This window comes from Poecilia reticulata, chromosome 3, assembly GCF_904066995.2.
Source record: "Poecilia reticulata chromosome 3, P_reticulata-male-v2, whole genome shotgun sequence".
Classification (NCBI taxonomy): Eukaryota; Metazoa; Chordata; class Actinopteri; order Cyprinodontiformes; family Poeciliidae; genus Poecilia; species Poecilia reticulata.
The window spans coordinates 10832948-10854902 of NC_088832.1; the positions used below are offsets into that span (position 1 = coordinate 10832948).

Genomic DNA, 21955 nt, shown 5'->3' on the forward strand with positions numbered 1-21955 from the left:
ACTCCCCTGAATTTACACTCGAAAACCTTTAGGAAAACGTCTGCAGTCATCCAGGGTGGGGGCGGCGAACATCCATCACTGTGTATGAAAACATGTGGATTGCTTTTAGGGCTCCTACTGCAATCAATTATCTAAAACAAACACTCCAGCTATAACTTTATGAGACAGGCCTCTGGGGATTATGATCTAACAGTTAATCTAATTACCAGGCACACTGCTGGCAAATGCTTCAACTGTAAGAAAATATGAGCAGAATATGACCCATTTACAGCTTGGATTTGTCAAACGAGAAGCATTTTGGGACATATATATATCCTGCAAACAAACTTCCAGAAGGTGTGCTTAAAAAAAAGAAAAAAAGAAAAGAAACGTAATACAGTCAACCAAGACGTTAAAAGCTAAATATTTAGCTTTTGTAAGAAGAATTAGGCTTTCAGACAGCTGTTATGTTTTGAATGTGAAGTCTGAAAGCAGCATGAGAAACTTTGTCAGTCTTTTTCTTTTTTTTTTTTTTGAGGGGACTGGTGGCTTAAAGACAATAGAAACTGATTCCTTTAATTAATTAGAATTTCTTTAATCAGGAAAAGTATTCATTTTTAAAAAGAAAAATGATACATCTATTGATTTTTACTTCTTCAGAGTTAAACCACACATGATTTGTTTATCATTTAATTCTGAGGAGACAACCTTTTTTTTTTTTGTAAATATTATGAAGCAGTCCTAATTCTCCCAGAGCGCCTGAAAGCCTGCTGGACTTCAAGTCAACAAATCGTCATTTACACTCGTGAAACTGACCACGATGGAGCTTAATGTCCATCTACAACAAATTAACAGCATCTGAAAATTACGTCTTTAAGAGATTGGAAAAGGAAATCCATCAAAAATTTGAATCAGAACCTGAGCGAAGCATTCAGGTAATTATCCGTTTTTTTAAGCCGTGTTGACACAACGCTGGACAATCCCTTGAGTTATTTATATCTGAATGATTCACAGGTCAGGGTTAAGTGGCTTACAGAACAAAAACAACATTCCTAATAAAGTAGTCAGGTATTGGACTAGACGAGAGCAGAAGCAAAGCGCAAGTGTCACGATTTGTCTTTAAAAATCTGTAGAAACACAACAAAAAATACCAATAAAAACGAATTTTTAGCTTAGAAGAAGATCTGGCTCGTTGTACATAAAACATAAACAAATATGGGATGATTAAAAACATTGAAGTGTACAAAAAAATAGTTGTCAAAAGTTTTCACTAAGCCTTACTTAAGCTCCTGGGTACGATGGTAAAGATTTTCTAACTACAATCAAATTAAAAACATAGAAAATGAAATAAATAATACTATAAAAATCATGTTTTATAATAATCACATTAAAAAGGCTCAGACCTAACTGGATAACGAAAGGCTTTAATACGCTGACTAGGGGTGCCCTGGTTACAGTTTTCTGGTAGATCAATAATCAGCTTGACTTGTCAATTCCAATTTTGGTCAATATCAATTTTTTTTTTGTCTAAGTTGGCAACATTGGGGCGATTATTGCCACCTGTTGTCAGTAAACCTTCTCTCATGGTGGAGGAAATGGGGACTGTGGCTGATTTCCACACCTTTCCAGAGGTAGATAGGAAAAATATACTATTATTTTCACCTACAAGTATTGGCCGATCTCCCATAACGACGAAAATCAGGCTGGAGTGTCAGTGCACAGCGCTGATGTGATCGGCTTTGAAAAAGTAAGTTGAATAATGACGCACAATAGTCAAATTAAAGACAAGCCAAAGCCACTCACATATAATCACTCTGTTTTTCTCTCCTGCTTGGCTAAATTACGGTCAAATCTGAGTTTGTTTCGTTTTATCTTCAAACAAACAAACCCAGATAAACAAAATCTGGAAGTTTCCACCCTAAACACAACCTGCAGCCATAAACAAAAATCATGAAAATCAATGACTTCATTTCACCTGTTCCTGTTGTTTAGCCAGGGTTTAAAAAAAAAAAGAAAAAAGAAAAAACACCAGGTAGTGCAAATCCTAAATATCTGCCTTGTTGTTATCCAGAAAAACACAGCTGAGCTCTCTGTGTTTACTTGCACGGCTAAAATAAACCTGTGCAGTTCTTTCATTTGGTTTTGAGAAGGTGAACAGTACTGCAGTTCTTCTGAATCCCTGGAGGCTGGGAGATGGTGAGGCTCATGTTGTGCCAGGCAGTCTCTGCAGGATGTGTGTGTGTGCGTGTGTGTGTGTGTGTGGTGTATGGGGGGTGGAAGCAGAGGTTGAACACTACCTGGCCATTATATAAAGCTCCAACTCTCGGCTACAGGGCTCTGTACTGAGCGCCAGCCTCCTCCCCATCCTCCTCCCCTCTTTGTCCTCCCATCCCCCCACCTCTTAGCCTTCCAGCTTCTCTGACTCAAGCTTAACTATGAAATGCCTCCGCCTGTTGTTTTCTCCCTCTCTCCTCTTTCTAGAACCCCAATCACGGTGTGCATTGTGGCTCAAACAAAAGAACATTTGGGGGGGATAAAGACATCGATGAGTGCAGGTCTTCTTGTAGCTGGATAAGATCGGGTGACCCAGCTGGACGTAGTCCTGAAAGATGTCTCTTTTTAATCATTAATCGCCATTCATCTACACCTGAGGCTACTGAGGTCTAGTCCCAGCTTGCCACGGGAAGATAGACATCTAAAACCAGCTGTGTTCAATGCCGAGCATCACAAAATGTTGACAAGGGCGTTTTTCTGATCTGAGGCCAAGATGGCGAAGGTTCAAGTCGCACCATTTTTTAAAATGCTAACAATATCGCCTTATGACCAAGAACCAAATCTCCTGCTTTGTAAAGACAGAATGGCCGTCTTAGAAAGTGCGAAGCTGGATGTCGAAGACGGAAAAGAGGAGCTGTGCTCGCACTCTGCTGCAGCCTTTTAGTCCAGCTCGGTTGGCAGAGGTCGGCAGAACTTGAGATGAAGGGGAATGGCAGAGACGGGAGCAGGAGACTACAGGCTGGGCAGGACCACAGATGCCTTTTATCTTGAGAGGAGCCTCTTTGATGTTTGACTGCATATACGGACCACGTAACTGTGGTTACGTTGCTGAGCTCCGGTCCAGAGTTTCATTCAGAGGAAAGATGACAGCCTTGATGTGTTCTTAAGATTTCATTTCCTTTCTGCACCATATCTAACTGCAAATGTGTGACACTGATGCAGAAAGAGGTAAAAATACCAAATTTACCTGGTTTGTTGCACCTTAAGTTAACAACTAAAGCATAAAATTATATAAAACATGATCTCCTTTATATTTATGTTTTGAGACTTCCCTTTAAAATTACCTAAAAACATAATCTGACACATGGTTACATCATCTTAAGAAATGCAGTTACCTTGAAAATGACCTAGACGAGTGGATTCAGTCCCAAAAGACTCTCCATCCAACGTGCCGTCTACCTTTCTGACACTGCAAACCAAGTACTGTACTTTAAATAAAACTTAAGTTTTAATCAAAAGTGAAATCAAAGCTTTGCAACGTATCGAATGGCTGCAGTAATTGAAATGTTTGCGACGTCAATGTATTCAATGTCACAATCACAAGAACTCTACATGATCTGATGCACGTCATGCACATAATTACGGGCGTAACAATACCTAAAACTCACAGGACGAGGCACGACAATAATTTCACAAGAACAAGGTCGGATTTTAATATCGCTTTCAAGAAAACTTCAAAGATCTGAGTTTATGCTACAAGAAGGCCTTTATTTTGCATTTTCTATTGATTTCACTACAAATTAAACAAACTGACATCTTTCTTGTGAGGATTTCTTTTTCTCTCTGCAGATCTTGGCGCAATGCTTCAACTACGCATGGTCTGCAGTACAACATTCACCACTGCCCTGTTAGTACTGATAGTGTGTGCTGTGACTGCGATGTAGCCCAACGTACTCCTAGTCACTGGTTGTTACAGCAATTCTTTCTACCTCTTTCAACGTTTGAACAACTCACTGTGCTTACATATGTGTCTTGTCTTGTGTTGCCATTTATTGTTCCTACTGGGGAACAATAAATAAATTCCCAAAATTAGGGAAATCGGTGATCGGTGGATTTTTACATGTGAAGCCGATGTTAACTTCCGATTTTATCTACCTCCGCAACGGTATTTAAATCAATTGCTATCTTCTTCTGCTCTGCTGTGAGAGAAGTTTCACGAGCAGACCGGCCCACCAGATCAGCTCTATATGGTTGCAGTTAACAATCGTTATCTCACTGTTGGCAACTCATCAACTTTCTTGCTACATTTTGCAACATTTTAGACAAAAAAAATTGGTATCGGCCAAAATCAGAATCGGTAGGTCAGGCTAGATTAGCGGTTCTCAACGTGGGCGGTTCCGCCCCCCGGGGGGCTTTCAGAGGACAGCAGGGGCCACTGGCGGACATTTTTACAAAAGGGGGGCGCTGGGATTCCTTTGGGGGGCGTTTGGTCGAAGGTAAACTTTGCACCTTAAATGCACAACAATGCCTGTTTAGACTTTGAGCAACTTGCTAAAACTGTATTGTGTAACATTAAATCATGCTTGGCTGCAACTGTATCAATGGCAGCTCTTCTTCTTCTCTTCAGTGTTTGTAGCTTGTTATCTTTTGGCGCAGCTCCGCTCCTGCTACTGGTAGCTTCACCGCATCAGTTCCAGAAGTGACGTTGCTGAGATTCACTTTCTCTGGTATTTTTGTACATATGTTTCGGCAGTTCTGTGATCATGTCAAAGCAGCAACTTATATTAAAAAGTGTTTATTTCCGTCTGAAGGCTGCCCGCTTCCATAGAAGGACAACAGAAAATCACTCTTATAAACATGTAATTAATAAAATCACGATACCCTCACTGTGCATCCCTCTGAAAAATGAACCCATTTAAATAAAGAAATCCCTCCATGGGTGATACCACGATAGAGAGCGTTCATTTTATAGCGTTAACACCGGTGTTGTAAGTGGTCCGGTATGAAACGGGTGTGATAGAACAACGGTACCACAGCACTTTTAAATTTCAATAATCAAAATATCGAAATTGTTACTGTTGTTTTAAAAGGTTTATGTTAGGCTTCCTTTTCCCCATCGATAAGCTTCCCGACCTCCCTGCACCTTAGGGGGTTGAAAAAAAAAAACAACGCACACATTGCGCAAAACTCTGAAACAGGAGAAGCGGGACATAAAACGGAGCGACGAACTAGATGTGAATTATGACATAAAAACTGAGAATCCGACGCTGAACAGTGAAAAATCAACACGATGTGAAAAACATCATGACGATTAGGCGGCGCAGCAGGTGATGAGTGAAGATTACTGATGGTCAATAAATGATCAAATAAATCTAGCAACAGGAAAGAAACTAAAGTGGACATAGCAATAAACCTGGAGAGGACAGTACTAAGCAAAGGAAACTAAATGGAAATGAATGAAGAACAAAATGCAAGAATAAACTAAGAAACTAAAGTAAATACAGAGGAATAAACTGGTATGACAAGATCTTTCGATCAATAAGTAATACAGAGACTGTATTGCAAGAATAAACAGACACCATTTCCAGATAAAAGGTAAAATAATATTGTTGAAGTGCCATGGGTTTGTTGAAATCACATCTAATACTGAGAATAAATATATCAGTATAACAGTAAATAACTGTTATGGTCTCTAATATATCAAATCTAATATATCAAATTAGATTTGATATATTTATTTCTTCAATATTATTTTTCATGTCAGTGTTAATGTCATGAGGCTGATGACTCCATGACACTTTCAATTTGACTCATTAGGATTTGATTAAGAACCAGATTTGTTCTTTGTAATTTCTGTCCAGTAAACCTATTAATCTATAAATCAATAGACAGATATAATCCATGTTTCTGTCTCATATTTGTATGGCATTAAAAGGACCTGGAACTTCTATTTTTCCACTGAAAGCTCTGGTTTACACAGTATATGCCATGTGGGTGAAATCTTATGGATGATGCTCTGATGTCCCATTCTCCTGAAGGCAGCACAGAGCTGCACCACCAGAAACCGACAGACACTGAAGAGAAGAAGAGCTATGATTAATGTAGTTACTGTTCTATCCATGTTTTAATGTTGCAGAGCTCAGTAATTTTGCAAATAGTTAAAAGTTTAAACTGGCATGTTGAACATCTTTTATCTGGTCATTTTGTGTAATATTTAACAACTAGAAAATGGCAAAGAACAAGAATTTTTTTTTCCACTCTGATTGGCTGCTGTAAGGCCTACATACAGATTTTAACTTGAATGTTCATTGCATTTTTCATAGACACCTGTGAAAATAATTTCTATTCACATGGCTTTTTTGTTCTCTGGGAAATTATTTTTGATGACAAATGTAGAAACAAGCATAAAATCAAAACATCTACAATAGTGATAGTAATATTAATAATAAAATAATAGTCAGTGCAAAGTAGCCTACAAATTCTTTGGTGGGGGGCAGTGAGGGACCCGGATAAAGGCTAGGGGGGCACTGGGTCAAAAAAGGTTGAGAAACACTGTGGGCTAGATCGTTAACCGGCCAGAAAACTGCAACAGGTGCACCCGTAGTTCCTGCTAAGAACCCAAAATGTTGTCAGTCAGAGGATTTAAGAGTAGTTGCTGCATCTTTGAAGAGGCAAAATCATACTGACCGCAACTGGCTAGCGCTTGCAAGGCAGCATTCAACTGAACGAGAAGTACTGTGATTTTTGAATATTGGAAGATCTTGTATGACGAGATCTTACAATGCTGCAAATAATATATCTCAAATGTTGGATTTACGTTAACTTTTCAGTGCTGAAAACACAAATAATGGACAGCAACATCTTCGATTAACTGAAAATCTGCTATTTTCAACAAGGACATAGATTTTGTGACCAAGATGTTAAAACTTGTAGATGTAATTTAAAGGAAACAAAACAGTGGGGGAAATCTGGGGTAATTGCAGCCATATTTGCCACAATATTCAACAATATTGCATGTTTTTCTAACATGCCATGCTGCTCCAGTTGAAGATACCCAAGTGTTCCTACTAGGAATCCAAAATATCTCACAGCATCTTGTATCTCATACTGTCTTTTTTTCACGTCTTTCATAAGAAAAAAAGACAGAGGAACAGTGTGGCACATTTCCACCTCATCTAAAAATCTATTCAAAAAAATAATATAATTTACAATCTATTCAAAGATTCACTGTCAGCTCAATCAGATAAACCTTCGATGCATTTTTTTCTTTAGCAGCTGATATCCTGAACCTCGCAAAATGTGGTGGAGACTATATGATAGAGGACACTACGGGTCACTTATAGCTCATGTTTTCCTACAGGTCATATGGACCTTTGCCTTAACAATCCACACTGATATTGCTAGCTGTGATTCTAAGAATAGTTTCCTGTTTTTAACGGAACAAATCGATTTGGCCAAAGATCAGACAGTAAAACAGCAATCTCAGGAAACCTAATGATAAATATTACAGGCAATTAGAGTTGTAAAAAGGTGAAGCAGAGGCTTTATGAGATTACCTGGGGTAATAAAGGATGAAGAACTGTACACAGCTCGTTATAATTCAGAGACGCTGCGGTCAATAAATACCTTTTATTTCCCCAAACAGCTTTTCTCTGACAAACAAAAACAGAGATTACTTTAAAACTCTGCCACAGACAAATGGTCCACTAATTAAACTGATGAGGATAAACAAACAAGATGTCGCTGATTTAATCAAACTAACCTTTATCTCGCAAAAAATGAACTTGCTTTTTCAGTTAATAACTTGATGATGATTACCACATTGTGCGTTGCTGTCTTCTAATTTGGAGATTTCACAAGTGGAAGACAGAGAAATCTGAAGTTTTCTTGCATATCCAAAAGGATCGGGCCGCTCTAAGCAGACTACTTCCTAAAGAATGAGGAGCGTTTGGTGAGTCACTGGGTTCAGCAGCACTCCCCAAGGTCAAAAGGTCAGTGTAGAGGCTGCGACTGGTCAGACTGCAATAAAAACATATTTTCCAGTAAGCGCGAGTCATTACGTCATCTCATCTGATGTGTTTCATGACATAAAATATTTTCTTCCAGAGTAGATGGATGCTTCAGTTTCTAACCTCCTATTTTATATTAATCTAATGTAAGAAAAATGTAAAAGCTCTTTTACCAGAAGTAAACATTTACTTATTTCTCATCTAAAGTAAGACCTGAATTAGCCATCAGTAGCAGATTTAGATTGAAAATTATTTTCAAGACATGTGTTTCAGAGGAAAAAAAGATAGCATTAGATAGTGAAACAATGCTATGTACTGCTAGCATCGCAGCAGCGGATAGCTGCTAAAATAAAATGTTTTTTTGTTTTTTTCATTTTGCATTTCAGATGGCATGTTAAAAATTTGATATACTCTTCTAAATAATCACTGAAAAATCTTTTGTTTGTACTACAGCATCCAATCCTAATTTTTCATATAATTTTTTAATGTTTCAACTGGTATTTGGATGATTAATCTTTGAATTTGGGATCCAGATCTTTGAGGATGGACGGTATCCTTGCCATCATTCTAATATTTTATCTCCCTCTCCAGATCCTCCAACAGATTTAAGTCAGAACAACTAACGGGGGTGCACCGATAGGAGAATTTGGGCCTATAAACGTCAATATAAACATTGCTGTTATAGCTGATATTTACCAATTTTATATTTATTTCTCCAACCCTTTTGACACCATGAAATAACCGCCGCACCACTGACATTGCTTCACTGCTTCAGCCTCACAGTCCTGCACGGCATCACTACCACACGGTCCACCTTTTGCGTGCTTTCACAAAGTCCTTCCGTCTCCAAGTACTGGTGAAGATTTACTGCAGATATTAGCTGTGTCCCAGCTCCAAAATATCTTATTCAGATGACTGAATTATCTCCCCAGTCACAAAGTTTTGCGAGGGCCAACTAATCAGTCATTCACTTCAACCAGAAGTGTTCAAAAGAAATAAAGCATGAAAACTCCCAGCTTGACTGCTAAAACTGACTGGGACTACATGTCTCTACCCTCAACATTTTCCCATGTTAACAAAACAAAAATAAATATATTAAATGGTTTGTTAGGAAACCCCTGTGGCACTTTAAGCAACAGTCATGTTGCCATTTTAACACCATCAAGGTGCAACCAAAGTTAATACAGTTTCAGCTTTAAAACCACAAAAAAAGTTTGTTGTAGTCATTTTGTTAATACCAGAAAGAGTCAGTTCGCATGACATGTTATTTATTCCACCGTCACGTGTTAGACCAGAGTAACGGACCCAGTGTGTGTTGCTGCACACTGTCAGTCAAGCTGGCTGGAGGAAGGGAACGCTCATAAATTTGTCTTTGTTGAAAGAAAGACAAAGTTGACTGTTTAGTAATACTTACTATTGCAAAGAAACAAGAACAACTGTGCCTTTTATGCACTACAAAGATAAGATATGGTTAACTTAAAAGAAATGTCCTCCAAAAGCTGTGATAGTGTAAAGATGAAATAAAGAAAGAGAAAGTCAGACTAGTTCATCAAAGAAAACCGGCTTGTTTTAGTAACTTTTCTTTATGTTACACTACGCTGTCTCATTTTTCATTACCTGTGATCTTTTCAGCAAAACTAAAAGAACTATAAAAAAACAAATACATCTATAGCAACATTTTAAAATAGCAGGGCCCATGTATTATAAGCCTGGCGGGCCACCAGGCTTTACTTTATTTTAGTTTGGGGTTTTTTATGATTGCTTTAAAAAAAAAAAAAAAAAAAACTTTATAGTTGGTGTTTAGGTATTAATCTTCCAATCAAGTGATATTTTCACATTTCCTGTCAACATTAAACATGTTTTAACCCAAAAATGATGCGGACCGCTGGACGACTGCTTTGGGCTTAGCAAGTTTTCTGGGGGAAACCCTGAGAAGCATATTTCATTTTTATCATGTTTTTCTTATTTAGCAAATAAAACATTAAAGTACTGTATTTTTGGCTGATGTTCATTAAATATTGTGGTGCTATAAAATAAAATCTCATTAAATGTGGTCCATCATACTGCAGAGAGAGAGTCTGACTGCGGCTGAGATTGATTAGGAATTGGATACTAATGCTGGTGAAAATTTATTCTCTGACTCCTGTGCCACACAGCAGCAAATAATAATAACAACTTGTTATTATTATTTGCTGCTTGTTATTAACAAGTGCATGATAAGTCATAAAAGTGACAAATCTCCATTGCAGAAAGCTGCAGATGGAGGGATTTATTGATTCTGAACACACAGCGCTCCTGATGTGTGCCACAGTAGAAAGGAAGGAAGGAATATTCTTTGATGAACCCAACTTTTCAATCAATTGCTTTTTCTTGTTTCCCAGCAAAACATCTCTAATACCTGAAATTATTCAACGTCCTGGAAAATATGCTGGAAGAAAAATGCATTTTCTCTCTCTCTCTCTTGTTCCTCCTGTTGGAAACAAGCTATTGAGCTCCACACTGCTGCCTACCCCATGTCCATCTCAAATGTGACATGTTTCCACAGCAACAGCACTGTGCAACTAAATCACCACAGGAGTTAAGAAAAGCTCCATCTCTGCAAAAACCACACAAAAGTCAATGGCTGCAGACAAGCGTGTACTCTCGCGGGGCAAGAAAAGTCTGACGATAATGGAGCTCGAATGGCGCTTTGACTGGGCGGAACATGTAGAACATATATCACGTTGCCTGAAGTGACAAAACATGTTTGTTATCTTTGTCTGGCAGGCTGACTGGTGAACCTCCCTGAATACTGAGAACATGGGCAAAAAGGCAACAAACCGTCTACAACAGTTTGCTCCAGATGTTTCGACGCTAAACATCTCTGACATCTCTGGAGCAGAAGAAACATGCAACATCTGCATCAGGTTTGACATTGTGTGGTTTATCACATCTGTTTTTGCGCTGCTACACATCGTAACTCCATTCATCAAGTGTTTTATATATGTATATATTTCCCTCATTTTCTGGGTTGGGTGAAAAGCCTCGCATCTCAACCTTTACATCTCAAAAAGCTGCGTGCGGCATTCACGAGAACAGCAATCGCACAATCTGACATTTCCACCTGAACTTCTCATTCTGCTCGAACTGGAAATTAAGTACGGCGATAATGACAACGGCAATAAAAGAAATAGGCAGGTGTTGAAAGGATGTAGGGAAGCAAAGACGAGGGCCTGTATCATTAGGGATTAACCTAGCCAGAGGCTCTACAAATAGACTGTCTCCACCTATAAGCTGCCTGCACATAGACAGTCATTTGTATTGCCAGGTTGCTGCTGCAGCAGCTCCGGAGAAGAAAGAAGACAGTTCAAAGGAGCTAAAGGCGGATCGAGACTCCTCTCAAACAAAATGCGATGCAACAGGACGTGTTGGGGAGAGCGGGCGGGGAGGGGGGTTAACAACATCAGAGGCTTTCATGAGGATTTTATCGGAGATGACTGCACGGCAGCTTTATGCATTGATTCAGGATGTAAAGTATTAAACTATACAACCAGGAGCCTAATAAATGAAAAAAGCATGATCGCCTCTTCCTAATGTCCTGGGGATGGATTTTCTTTAGCATGAGGGGAGTTTTAACTGAATAAAACAAACCCTGAAAGTGTTCAAATCTGCTTCAATCTCCTTTAGGACAGACCCAACGCCAGGTGGCCACAAGATTCAAAGCAACGCTCAACAAATATATAGTCATAATGCTCGCTTAGGTGCATGCAAATTTTAAAAAACCTCAAATTTCACACAAGTAAGACATAATGAACATGATGGGTCATGAATTCAAGCTTCTGCAAACTGTTGCCATTTAAGCCAGGATGTTATTAATCCCATTAGTTATGGTTCTTGAAAGCAAGTAAGATATTTGATCTGCTTAAGGGGAAAAAAAAACACGTTTTCAAAAAACATCTTCACTGAGTTTCTTTGCATATCCCATAAAAGCCGACATCATAAAAAAAACTCAGTTTGCATTGTGCTTTTGAAATATGTGGCTGGCTCTTTTCCTCATAATTTTGTGATGTTTTATATAGCAAGTAAAACTTTATGACAACTCATTTCCACAGACGGCAAAAAATATATATATATTATATTAAGAGGATGTGATGTGATCGGGGCAAAAAGTGTTTTGTTCAAATGGCAGACGATAAAACGCAAACAGTTGTTTACACACATTATAAATGTCCGCGCTGTCACAACGGTAAATTTGTAGACTTGGCAGCTGCAGTGGTCAACATCACAGCTAGTTCTGCTCACAAGGATTCACACGGAGAGAAGAACTCTCTTATTTTGAAAGGTCAACTTTTCTCCATAAAGTATGAAACAGAATTAAAAGTATGATGGAGCTCACTTATTTATTTCCAAACAAAATGAGAGAGGAAGTAGATAAATCACTGTTATCGTAAATATGTCGGGACTTTATGAGCGCTAATGCTTCACTAGTATGAAAACGTCCAGTTTGATGTATCGGCATGAAACCTGAACCGAATGTAGATCTAAAGCAAACAGTTCGTTTAAGATGCATCGTTGATGTCACGAGGATGACAAATCCACGAGAGCCAATGGCTGTGTCAATGGCTGCCAGATTATACACTTTGAGTCTTAGAAATAATACATGCGTCTAAAACTGCACATCTGAAAATAATGATGGTCTGTGAGCAATTCCAACTCTGTTACAGAGACGTTACCATCAACACATCACTTCTAGTTTCTTTCTGGACATCCTTCAGTTGCACTCAATGCCTATTCCACACTTAACGCTCACCGACCTTTTGCATATTTTTCTCTGTTCATATAATGTTTGAGTGAATGTGTGCTTCTTGGTCAGAGATATTGTGAATTTCTTATGCGATATACAGAGTCTTGTGCATCATAGGTGTTCAGGACTTTGTGGCTCTAACACCTAGAGACATATTTAACACGTGTTTAAATTAGGAAGAGAGCAAGAGTGAATAATTTAGTAACAGGGTTTCTTAGCTACAAATATTTTCAGAAATTTTCGGTTGGGTTTTTGTAACATTGATCTTTTTATACAAAATAAATAAAACAGTTTAAAACCCCGACCGAAGAGGGTCTACAAGCCAAACATCTGTGATATGGGCCTTTTGTTGCATTAAAATGAATTTATTAGATGCTTCTCTGTTGGACAAACAAAAACCACAACTATCAATAAGACTTAAAATTGTAACCTCTAATGCGACGAACCAAAAATGGACGTAAAATAAATATCAGCCTAAAGAGTCCTTTATTTCACTGATCTTTCTCTTACATCCTGTCCGGCGGTGCGGCACTCAGAATTGAATCTGAGTGTCCAGAAGTTTATCAGTGACATCATTATATAAACTTGGATTAGAAATTGCATTGGGTTTATTTCAAACGCAATGGACAGAGTGACAGAAAAGAAAGGGAAGAAGAGAGAAAACGAAAGGGAACAAAGTATGGCAAACAGTTTAAAGAGAAAGGAAACAAATAGATGAGGAAAAAGGAGAAAGCGAATACGACACCATATAAGTCTGCTTCTACACCTGCAGAAAGAGAGGGAAAAAACAGAACCAAGAAACTACAGCCGTAAAAAAAAAAAAACATACAGTACATATAACATCACTGAAAAGCAAATGACACTAATTAATTCAAGTTATATTTAGTGGCAACCACAGCCTAATATGGAGGACATCTCTAAACAACTGAATCCAAACACCTGTAGATGTGTGTGTGTGTGAGAGAGAGAGAGAGAGAGAGAGAGAGAGAGAGAGAGAGAGAGAGAGAGAGAGAGAGAGAGAGAGAGAGAGAGAGAGAGAGAGAGAGAGAGAGCATGCTTTTCCTCCGAAACTCTACTATTTTATATTTTAGATCATAAAATGAGGCAATCCAAGAAGCCTGCAAACATTTCGCCAGGCTCATTTTTGTTTCTCCACAACTCTTTTCAGATTTGAAAACAGCCTGAAATCCAATCATTTCCCAGATTATTTTGGGATTGAGTAAAAGCTCAATATTCCATGGATTGGTTGAAATCATAGACGCAAAACAAAACAAGACACAGCATGGCAACAAAACCAAATTGACATTTAGTTATTTATTAGAAATGAAAGTCTTCAATCTTTTAAATAAACAGAAGGAAAAAGTCTGAAAACATTTTCCATACTTTAATCTGTTTCCATGCAAATCCAGAGCTTATATCTGAAGCTGAAACCATAAGTCTACTTGCTGAAGAGTGTCATAAAATAATCAAGTGTTTGAAAGGCTTTCTGCTTCTTAGTGTTTAATCATCTGATATTTTCATCACTTTTAACACTCTTTGCTTATCCACTGATTTCTAGCCTTACCTATTGATTCATTTGCTATGAACTTTCAATTTTAAAAAAAGACAAAGAAATTCAAATCAATTCATCTTTCCCAAGACTTATCTTAATATTATCTTAATAAATCCGTAAAGTTTCAGAATTTGTTACCACTTAATCACAACACCTGCAGAGAAGAATTTTATTTGAAGAAGTGGTGAAGAAAACAGAACTAAAGTTATGAGAACTGGGTCAATTTTCCCTTTACCAGCTCTGACAGGCAGTCCAATTATTACAAAACCTGGGCCCTTTATTTTACCCTCAAACAAAGAATTCCCACTGTTTTCTCTAAACTAAGAGAATTTAGCTTGGTGCAATGATTCAACTCAACAAAACAAACTAACAAAACTTTTTTGACAGTTTAGGGAAATATCCTGTGACGCATAAAAGAGGATAACCTTGTAATCAGTTCATAATAATTAATATATCCACAAAACTGCATATCTGTATTCAAACTAGCGTATGCAATCTGCTGGATTTCAATGGAAAACTTTTCCCCCCACTGATTTCAGTGACAAAATGAATGTTATTCAACGATTATGCAATTAACACTTTACTGTTGTTTAATTCCAACTAGCATAAGACGACCTTCGCTGCAAACCAGCTCTATATAAATATGGGCCAGGTCAAATCTAATCGGTGCAAACCAATAACCCATATGTGGCAAACCAATAAAGAAAACGAACCCAGTTGTTAATGGTGTTTGAACAGCAGCAGCTGACAGAGAAGGTTATTTAAGATCACAGAAACCGGTGTAAGAAAAGCTCTAAAATAAGACAATCGATTAATTAAATAATCCTGGAGCTCATGTAAAGACCGATCCTGGAATAACGGGAGAGAGCAGCCAGCGCACCGTTACACACAGAGGTGTGTTGGATCATCAACAGGTAAACTAAACCTCAAGCTTATTGGTCCAGGCCAGGTGATCTGCATCCACCTGCAGGCAGACAGGGCCTCTGCTCTTAAACGAAGCTGCATATCGATAGCAACCTCTGGGTTATAGATAAGCCCATAATAATGAGCGGGCTTAAACTAAGAATTCACAGGTGTGGAGAAGCTGCTCTCATTATAGTCAACCCGCCTCGCAATCTGGAGGCTGCCGCCGCGTCAAAACCGCCCCGGCACGCAGGAGAAACTCGCATAAAAAACACTGTTTTAACTCTTAGAGACCGAGTTGTGACCGGGATAAGTGACAGGCGCCCGGGAAGGAGCTGGTGCGCTGAGGAAGACCGTCCGTTTCAGCCAAACCAGCGCCTCTCAACATCAACATAAACATGTTCGCAGGAGCTGTTGGCGGATTGAGAAAAAAAAAAGTTTCTGCCGCGTTTCGGTGGGAAACCCTCAACCCGACAGGCTCCCAGCCCTCCCGACACTCAGTCCGCTCCAGAACTGCACGGAGCCACAATGAAATACTGCAGGACCGGCTTAAATTTGTAATAATTTCAGGCTGCGCCTTACCTTCAGGTCCGCACTCTCCGCCATCTTCTATTTCTGTGCGCAGGCGTGCTGAGGTGTTGTCACATGACTGGGACGCGCAGAGGGGATTCGTGAACGCGCACAGAGCGATAGTGATGGGTTCAAGAGCACACCTGAAAATGGGAAAAACAAAAATCTATCCATCTATCTATCTTTTAACAACGGCAACAAAAAAATACATTATTATTTTATACATATACCTATGCAAAGCTACTGGCTTGTTTAGTTTCAGTACAGTTGTTTTATTGGTAAACCTGTGAGGTAAGAGTGAAATTGTTGTCTGTTTCACCTTTAGTTATGTAAGTTACTTAAACAGAAGCTTCACCATAATTACGGAGGACAGCAATGATTACAACTAAGAGCAATAAAATAATTATTTGAGCTAATAAAACCGCAATGTTATATGGTCAAATTAATGCAAGTTGTAAACCAATCTATCAGTGTAATTGGCAGACTTGTTTGAAAGATGTGTCTATAACTCATTGTCTTCCTGTAGCTTTTAGGTTTGCATCCAGCTTTCATCACTTTGCCTCCAACTAGCTCTACCACCTTTGTCCAAGAGGAACAACAATTATGGACTGGAATACTGCAGAAAGCACAAAGATGCACAGCAGGAAACTCCTTTGGATTTTCAGGGTCTGTGGGAGAAAATTTGTCCCGAGAAGAAAAAAAATAAATAAAGTGAGATTTGATATGTGGCCCACGTGGCACTCACAACACCATGAAGCACTCTGATACAATCTCTGTGTTGAGCTGCTTCTCGTCTCATGGACTTGGTCCCAGTGCTTCACAAGATCACTGCCAAGAAAAAAAAAAAAAAAAGTGTGATCAAAAAGTCCTCTGAGTGCAACTCGCGATGAAATGTGCATCTGCTAGCATGATGGAGCACCATGCACTAAACCAAGAATAACAAAGTGAATCAAAGAGCAAAACCTTGAAATTTTGCATCCTCTCTCTGTCTACTCTCTGCACTTTGACCCCTTTTTAACAACACACCCTTTTTTATTACCTGTGGTCAGTTCACCCAACGCAGAGCTTAACAACTCCAAGAAATAACACGTCTCCTAACTTTTGATTCAACGTCCACAATACTTAGGCCTTTGCGTATCATAGATGCCTTTTGTCATTTCTTCCAAATAAATTGCCAATCATTTTGTCCATGCATCGATTGCTTCTATACAACACTCTGTTGTTTCATAATGTTTTATGCACTTATGTCTCAAAAATGTCTCCCAAACTGAACAGTTTCTCTCACATGAACATCAGTTTCTAATGTTTGCTGAAAATAAATTTGTGCTTTCTTTTGCGCAATGTTGTGAATGATTAGGAACAGCAACAAGCAGTAAAAATGCAAAGCGCATGAAAACTGACAGATACAGTAAGTTACACATAACTGTGTTTTTTGTGAGTTAAACTCACAAAAAATTTAACTCACAAAAAATACAGTTATGTGTAACTTACTGTATATGTCAGTTTTCAAATGGCTGTACAATTAATCCAAAAAATTTTTTGTTAGTGTCTACAATGAAATCATGACAAAGATATTTTAATATGTTGTTCATAAACATGTGAGGACTTTTCATTCTGATGACATGATTCTTGCTTTTAATGAATGAAGAATACACTTTGAGCATTTTGCAAGTCGTCAGTTAAGCTTTGCAGTTTGTAGTTTTTTTTTGTTTGTTTTTTAGAAATTCCCAAGCTGTTGCATAAATATTAAGTGAGCTGATAAATGCACAAAACAGCCTGAAAAAAACTGTAAGACAATAATAGTCAGATTTTGTCCTAGAAGTTGACAAAGAGAAAAATAAATAAGTTGTAAAGGAGAAGAGTCAATTTGTAAAAAAATGTTGACATGACAAATATAAAACCTTCTGACCTGTTTTCAACTGTTTTGTCTTCAAAACCCTGTAAAAACTAAAACATTTAAAAGCTACAGAACCCAACATTAGTCTTGTTATCTAGATTTTTGGTCATGACGCCTGAAAAGTGATTTATCTTTCTTTCATTAGAAAGGTGTTGGGATATAATGGTGACAACGTGCAAATATAAATTAAGTACTGAGTTGCTTTAACCATTAAAGGCATAAATAATGTCCAAAGAAACTAATCCAATCGATGCTAATTCAATCGACTGAAACTACAATGAAAATATTTCGTCAACAATCTTTTATTGCTTCAACAAACTAATGAAAAACTAGGTAAAAAGCCAAGTAGAATGAGAACAACTATAATGAAATGTTAAGGTTTTTGTCAACAAATAAAAAACAAGACCACAATATTGTATGGAGATGAATTTTAGTTGTCTGAAACGGAGGAACTAGTTGCTTGTAATAACTAAATATTTCCTCTAGGTGTTATGGTGACACATTGTAAGGAGTCATAAACATTCACTTTTCACAGATCTTTTGTTTCTAATTATTTAAGTAAACTTAGTTGACTGACGAAAATGCAAAACAAATTAAACTGCATCCTAGTCAAAAGTCTTTGACTTTATAAAAGCAACATTAAAATGGCCCGTCAAACTTAAAACTGATTCCAACATGTTGGAAGGATTTTACTGTTTTCAGAAGTTTCTACTGAAAGTTAAAACTGCAAAACTATTCACACCCTAGAGCTATCATTTTTGTTACCTTACAACCAAAACTCAAATGCAAAATTTGGCAGGATAATCTTGGACTTTCTGTTAAGTTTAAAACGACAGCCTCTATCAAGCGACCTTCGGCACATTTTGTTCTTTGACAGCCAGTTTCTGAGTATCCTTCATGCTGTGGCCCAACAAGCCGAAGGCCACACATGTTTACGTACTGCTTCAGACCTTGGCAGTTGCATGATGTTTTCTCTGCCTCTGTAAAAAGTGGAACAGTTCGATTCTTTGCAGATCAGATCTGAGAAATATTTTGGGGTCTTTTTTGATGATTTTGTCCAATTAGAATTTCAAAAAAAAATGTTATCATTGTAATGTTTCCCGTTTTGTTGACATAAACAGAGCTTCAAAGAACTTCTTTGTTAAGCACGAATATTTAAACTTTAAGCCTTCATTTGTTTCATTCACAATTTTTCAATCTGGCTCAAACTCAAACTAGGAATCTACAGATACACTTTCTGATGTTGTGGCCAACCGGATATTTATGGAGAAAAATAAAACTATTCCTTACTTTGCTTTTGGAGGCCAGTAGGGGGCGCCAAGTGATTTCAAAAGAGAATAAATCCAGCATGACGTAAATCCTCCGGAGCTTATCCTGCACAATTGCCAAACATTTCCATCCCTGCTTACTGTAATAAGATTCTTCTTCCACACCGCACCGAACTTTATAACACTAAACACATTTTGGCTTTGTGCACAGATCCATAATGAAGAAAAAAAAAGAAAGATAGAAATGCACAAAGACTTATTGACAAACCAGTTCTGCTGCTTGGTTCAGAGAGAAGAGGCCTCATTATGTCATCATGTCTTGCTGCCTTCTGTTGCATTGTTGATGCCCAGCGAGGGGACAGGTGTCCACTGACCACAAATGATTATAGAGCAAATAATCAATCTACATCCCAGGGAGCAAATACTGTGAGACCATGATCCAGAAGCAAAAATAAAGAGTTATTCTTCTTATGAAATGCTTGATATGACTGTGAATGGGATCCATTGATGCACTTAAAGTTAAACATGAAGGCCTGACTTCAAACAAATAAACTCTATCAGTGCACGGACATGTGACAAAAACGTCTATCGCACAAAAACTACGTGCCGTAAACAAGGCATTAAATGCAACGCAGTCAACTCTGAATCAACTCTTCTGATTAAATTACACAGCAATAAAGAAGAAGATAACAAAATTGGTCATAGCATAGTTTGTATGAGGCCATCCATATTTATTGGTAAATATTTGCAAAAACCTAGAAAATTTATTTATCTTTCATCGCTGAACAAAATCTCACTCTGTGAATTTTAGAAAAAGAAAAAAAAAAAACCCAAATATTTAATATCACTAAAATATTTATTCAATTCAGAAAAAAAAATTCCCACATTAAGATATAAAGTTTTGTTTTCCTCTTTAAATCACTCACTGGTACCACAGCTGGCAGCGCCGCAAACTCCTGCTTAAAATGTTAATAAAGGATTTTCACAATTGTGCATCACCTCAGGTTGATCTGTGTCTCTAATAGTTTATCAGTGATCCACAATTTCCTGTTTTTGTAGGACATGGCTGTCCACCGCCAGCCCTCAGCCAGGTTTACATGTGACACACCTGATTCAAATAATCCGGATAGCTCCTCAGTATGTCACAGTCCATCTTATCCACTTCTCAAAATAGGTAAGATGGGAGAACATGCCAGTCTACTAGCCCTATAAGAGCTGATTTATCCCTTGCAGTCCACTCTACTCTTTGTTTGACTGTAAAGACAGTGTCAACTACGGTTCATTCAGGTGCAGTTCAGTTTTTTGTGGCTGTGCTGAATTGGTAGTTTTGCCTCCAGCCAGAGGGTGGCACCAAACACCAACACTGTATCTTAACATTCTGTTTACAAAGCAGCTTACTTGAATTTGAAATCCAAACTCTATTTTGCACGATGAAACAATCTGTTATTTATCAATTCAACTCAATTTAATTCATTTTTATCATGCGTTTCTTTGTTACACCACACAAAAAGACGATCAACAGTAGTACACCTTACTTTTTACGACAAACCAACTGTCACAAGTTTTCTTTTACACAGTAAAGGTTTATTATTGTGATTATATAAATGTGAATTACTGCTGAATTAACTATTCTGAGAGGGAAAAAAGTCAACAATTGGTAACTTTTTTTGTCAACAGTTTATTTTTTTATGCTGTTTAGGACGTCAATTATGAAAATACTTCTCCCATACAACATTCTTCAACGTGAAATGTTGAAGATGTTCAACATAAGAACATCTTCAACATAAGATGTTGACCATAAGATGTTAAAAAGCTTATGTTTAACATCCTGCAAAATTATTTTGCAGGATTTATGTTAATCTTGCAGATCAAGATTTTATGTTTAAAATCCTGCCAAATTATATAAGATGTTCAACATCTTGTGAAGGACAGTATGTGTGAACGTACAACATATGACCTGTTGGACCGTGAAACATCTACTCACGGCTTCAGCAAGTAATCAACTAGGAGAACTGATTTAGGGCAGCCCTATATCCTCTATATTGAATTTGTTTTTATTATGTCTGAGATTGTTAATTGTTGTGTTTGGGAGCTTGTGTGATGTGAGGGGTAAGCTGGAGGTTCAGGTCAAATACAAGTTCAATTCATACAGCAATTCAGTTTATTTGATGTGTGTGTGTGTTGTTCGCACTGCAGCGAACAGAGACTCCAGGGATACCAGCAGCACAAAGAAGGCACAAAACCTCCTGAAACAGAAACTTAAAAAACAAAAGAGATCTGAACCAACAGAAATACAGAGATATACGGATGAGAAATTGTCACAGAAAGGAATAACAAGCATGCATTGACTTTGTATTTTTACCAGGAGAAGCAACATGCAGACACAGAAAGGGAAACCTGCTCACCAAGTTGACATCCAAAACCAGAGCCGCTTGAGGCTGTGTGGGACCCAAATTCCAGTGCACATTATTTCTGAAATAAATAGACATAATTAAACTGTGGAGACGAAATATGACTTACTCGTTTTGGTGTGACAGATGTGTGTGGAGTAGTACAGCAGACTCAGCAGTCAGAGAGGAGCTTCCATCTGTCATTTATTTATTGATCGTTTTGAAGACACGAGGAGCAGAAATGAGTCATCCAGCAACAGTAAATTACATATGTTAACATAAATATTAATGAAATTTTTCCTCAGTATATTACTTGAACCTCAAGCAAATAAAAAGCTGCAATTTTGTAAATTGAAAAAAAAAAAATTTGCTCAAGTTTTGTTTTTAATATATTTGAGGTTTTAGCTATAATTTATGTGAAATGGCCCTTTACCTGAAGCAGCTTAGCTTGCACATGCCTTGTCCTGGCTCTGTTTCAAATCCACAATGTGTACTGTACATCAACAATAAGAGCATGAGGAAACTACAAAATGATGCAAGAAGGCTTTAAAAATGCAAAAATAAGAAATGATTTAAGACTATCAAGATTTAAAAAAAAAAACTGAAATTA

At 37.8% G+C, this 21955-nt stretch overlaps 2 protein-coding genes across 2 annotated transcripts in view; both read right to left on the reverse strand.

Annotated features, from left to right (window-relative positions):
- LOC103462108 (E3 SUMO-protein ligase PIAS1-like) overlaps window positions 1–16047 on the reverse strand; it is a 65638-nt gene extending 49591 nt beyond the window's left edge. Inside the window, exon 1 of the mRNA XM_008404639.3 lies at window positions 15803–16047. Within this exon, the coding sequence (XP_008402861.1) occupies window positions 15803–15826 (24 nt within the window). The 5' untranslated portion in view covers window positions 15827–16047. The remainder of the gene's footprint in view (window positions 1–15802) is intronic.
- Window positions 16048–18084: 2037 nt separating this feature from the next.
- LOC103462106 (SKI family transcriptional corepressor 1 homolog-B) overlaps window positions 18085–21955 on the reverse strand; it is a 31426-nt gene continuing 27555 nt past the window's right edge. The window contains exon 8 of the mRNA XM_081605063.1: window positions 18085–21427. Within this exon, the coding sequence (XP_081461189.1) occupies window positions 21357–21427 (71 nt within the window). The 3' untranslated portion in view covers window positions 18085–21356. The remainder of the gene's footprint in view (window positions 21428–21955) is intronic.